The following is a 3,956-nucleotide window of genomic DNA, read 5'->3' on the forward strand; positions in this document are numbered from 1 at the left end:
TTTTTTTTTTTTTTTTTTTTTTTTTTTTTCCTTTTAATACTTAGTGAACTAGATTTCTTTATGCCTGATTTCTCATTGTTCCACTATGCTTGCTGCAAAAGAATGCACTAAAATAGTCTGGTTTCTTTCTTTAGTATCATTCTTTCTAGTGATGTAGAAAACCATTAAGAATTTAAAATGGTGAAATTTTGCATCTTTTTCATGTGGGCTTACTTTGCTTGCAAATCACTGAAACTGGGTTAAATTATTTGTCAACCATTATTAAAGAATCAGTAAACAAAAAGGATTAGCTGAGACATGGAACTTTATTTCAAAGTTTCCTTTCCAAATGCTAATCTAGAGTTCTTAGAATAGGCACCTGAAAGTTCTTAGTATAGCCATTTTTCTCAACAGCTGCGTGGCTCACCAGACAAAGATCAGTTTTAAGAGCCAAACCATACCCCCAAACCAGGCTTTTCTGTTCTCCAACAGCATGCTACTTCCTTGACATAAATTAATAAACAAAAACATGATTGGGGACAACTCCACTTTCAACTAGAACATAAGCACTTTTGTCTTGTTTTATTTCTTTCTACTGCTGAATTCCTGGGTGGCTTTACTTTTTAACAATCCTACTAATCTGCTTACATCGATTGATGAGTGCTCAAATCTTCTTCCTTCTTTTTTCTCTTTTCTCTTTTCTTTTTTGTTTTATGTGTTTTATATCAAAGACTACTTTTAAACTGCTCCTATAAATTTCAAGCAATAGGAAAAAGTTGGGATCAAATTGCCTTGTCATCTGCTTTTAATACATTCTCCTCGTTTCTACTATGAATTCTCACTCTCTCCAAAGATAACTTAGTTTAAATTTATGCTTTCTGAAATGGAAACAGGTTTGATATAATTAGCCTCAGAGGGTGAACATGGACTCCACAACCTGTGATGTGCTTAAGAAGTGTGAAACAGGAAGCTTCAGATTTGTCAGGAACTGAAAACTCTGTGGGCTCTGCAAATGTAGCTAACAAGCATAGTATTGAACTCCATTATAAAAAGATTGGAGTTGGGAAGCTCGTGATTGTGTAATTTATGTTGGGTTTGTACAAAGGGATCAGCAATAAAACCTGAGTTTGTGTAATATGATTGATTTTAAATTTTGAATTTCAAAATTTATAATTTTTAAACCGTAACGAATATCGGTAAGTTCTTAATTTGAAATCACAAGGAATATTATAATCAAAATCTCTAAAGAAATGCTCAATCTATTTCTTAGTTACATAGAATTTGTTGTCACTTGTTTTATAAATTAAAAGGATTATTGCAAATTGCAGTTCTATATTATTGAAATAAACAATAAATTTTTAACTTTTAGATTTCAGAAACTACACGCATTCAGAAATTCTGGAGAGGGAAAGAGAGAGGAAGGCCACAACTAAGAGCCACCAATGAGATCCACCAATGAGATCCATCTCAGAGACCCACTACCCAGAAAATCAGGATAAAAAAGCTATCTTCCTATTGGCCAAGGGTTCTGGAATGTCTCAATAAACCCTTTCTTATCAAGCTAGGGTTCTTATTAGCAAAACAAAGCTGCCCTTTCAAGAAAAACTTGGGCCAGGCAAGTTTTCAGCCCACTACTTTCTGTGCCCTATCCTGGAAGGCAAAGGCATGGAAGCTCCATTAGCCATCATGATGTCCTTCAAAAGATAAATTCTAAGTCATAACAAAATTCACCTAAGGCCACACCAACTAATCTGTCTGAAAAGACTGGGGTCTCCCGATACTAAAAACTTACCTTCAGCCGAGCACTTGTTTCTTAGGAAATAGAAATTCGAACTTCTATCCTTCTTCTATCCTCTTAGTAACTAATCAAATCAAATAATCTTTCGGGAAAGATTAGTCTCCCACTAATGAATGGTTGCCTAAGATATTGTCTTTTTCTTAGGAGATAGAAATTCGAATTTCTAACTTCTTAGTAACGAGTATATGTTTTAATCAAATGGGCTACCCCTTACCTTAGGGATATCAAAAGGGTCATCTTGATTTGACTGTTTCCCTTCATTGGCTTTATATTACAACATATATGTTTCAGAATTTATACAAGTGAACAAATTAAAAAACCACAAGATATACAGAGAACAATTACAGTGGAAAGATTATGATCCAAGCTTGGAGTTTTGGGGGATCTTTCTTAATAATAAATTAGGTTGATTCATTGAGGAGCGAGCATATAATGTGTATGAAAGAGCTAGTTCTTTGAGTCACCTGACCTCAGTTCCCTTTCCAGCTCGTCGAATTCCCATTCACCAATGTCTTCTGTTGAGTAGTCAAGACTCACTTTCCCGAATTCTGATTCCAGCTTCGCTAGCTCAGCGGCAGCATCTACTGTCTGTTCTGCATTCACTGCAGGTAGTACTTCCAGCTGCTTACCAGTTTCGACTTTTGAGTTCTTGCTGTCTTCTGCCGAAGGTTGTGGAACACTACTCTGCGCCTCCTCTCTAGATTCTTCTTCTGCTCTTGGAGGCGGAGTTTCGATTTCTAGATTGGGTCTCTCGATAGAGTCAAAACTCTGCCGCAGTTTTTCAATATCATCAAACAATTCTTGAACTCTAGAATCATCTTTCCTGAATTGAGGTAAAAAGAAGGGTTACTTTTGGGTAATAATGAAATGTAAAGCAGTATTAGAATAGAATTCATATCACTGAAACTACATTGCAGATCTTACCTGGAAACTTGAGCTTGTTGAGCCAAAAACTGCTCTTTCATGTGATCCACAACACTGAAGGTAGTAATGATCTACAACAAGAAAAGAAATTAAGGTTAAAAATGTTCAACATCCATGATGAAGTCAACTTTACACTGGGCAGGAAAATTGTAGGCAATGTCCGATAATTTCAACTGGGAACATTTTTCTTACAAAGCATTCATTAGTTTTTGTGAAGAAAATACCAAACAAACCAGAGAGTGCACAGCAAAACAAGCCCATGTGAGAACCCGCTCAAAATTTTCAAGTCATGTATATCAGTCCCAATTATCAGGTATTAATAAAATGAGAAATAACTCAAAACAAAGAGTAGAAATCGAAAGAAAAGAATTGCAGAGCTGCGCAGCATTCTGCACATCCTAACAATCTTGAACAAATCTAGAATACTTCTATTTCCATCCACAAAAATACCCACACAAAAGAGTCAAAGGCCCAGAAAAACATTAAAACCTGCCTCTATTATGAAGGGATCAGGAGCTCAGCCAACAAATAAAGCAAGACAAATTACGAACAAAACTCCCCAGAAAGTCAGAAGAAACTTGCCCAATTGCGAGGAGAAAAAAAAAATAAGGAACTAGGAACGGAAGCCGAAAGATATATAAAAACAGACCTCTTTAATTCTCCTTGAGCAAATTTTATATTTAAAAAATATTTATAACTTATCATCTTTCCACCATTACTTTACACAACCTATTCCCAATAAAAAATGTTAAAAACCAAGAAAATATGGGATATGCTCTGAGATATGGATTTCCAAAGACTTCTCAACTTTGCATGTAAAGCCAATATTTTCTCTGAAGGTTATGGATTTCAGACCTCCCTAACGAACAGATTTAGACACATCATCCCACCTGTCCAAGCGACCAGAAAACCAACCAAAAACCAGCATGTTAAGCAATGTGGAATATACAAAGCCTATAATCAATCTCTCCGGGCCTCCTATTGGTCAACATGGCTTGGAAGGAATTCGCAGATCTTCCATTATAAAGAACAGTGTTCTGATAGTTTTTTTTTTCTTAATCTCTTACCTATTTAGCCCTCATTGGTGTAAATTGTCTCCTCTGTTTGTAATAATAGCTTGACTGCTCGTATTGCCAATTGGAAAACTTTTTTGTAAGTTTCCTTAGGCATGGGATTTTCATTCCCCCACATTTTGTAATTTCATCTCATCAATGAGATGATTCTTATACCCCCCCCCCCCCCCCCCCCCCCCCCC

The 3,956-nt window shown here is 36.0% G+C and overlaps 1 protein-coding gene across 2 annotated transcripts in view; it reads right to left on the minus strand.

The window, feature by feature from the left end:
- Nucleotides 1-1,999: 1,999 nt before the first annotated feature.
- LOC111447785 (myosin-9-like) overlaps nt 2,000-3,956 on the minus strand; it is a 10,820-nt gene continuing 8,863 nt past the window's right edge. For both annotated transcript variants that reach the window (XM_023087124.1, XM_023087125.1), the window contains exons 18-19: nt 2,702-2,772; nt 2,000-2,600 (exon numbers count right to left, since the gene is read on the minus strand). In XM_023087124.1, coding sequence (XP_022942892.1) covers nt 2,225-2,600; nt 2,702-2,772 — 447 coding nt within the window. In that variant the 3' untranslated portion in view covers nt 2,000-2,224. The remainder of the gene's footprint in view (nt 2,601-2,701; nt 2,773-3,956) is intronic.

The sequence above is a fragment of the Cucurbita moschata genome, unplaced genomic scaffold (genome assembly GCF_002738365.1).
Source record: "Cucurbita moschata cultivar Rifu unplaced genomic scaffold, Cmos_1.0 Cmo_Scf00009, whole genome shotgun sequence".
Classification (NCBI taxonomy): Eukaryota; Viridiplantae; Streptophyta; class Magnoliopsida; order Cucurbitales; family Cucurbitaceae; genus Cucurbita; species Cucurbita moschata.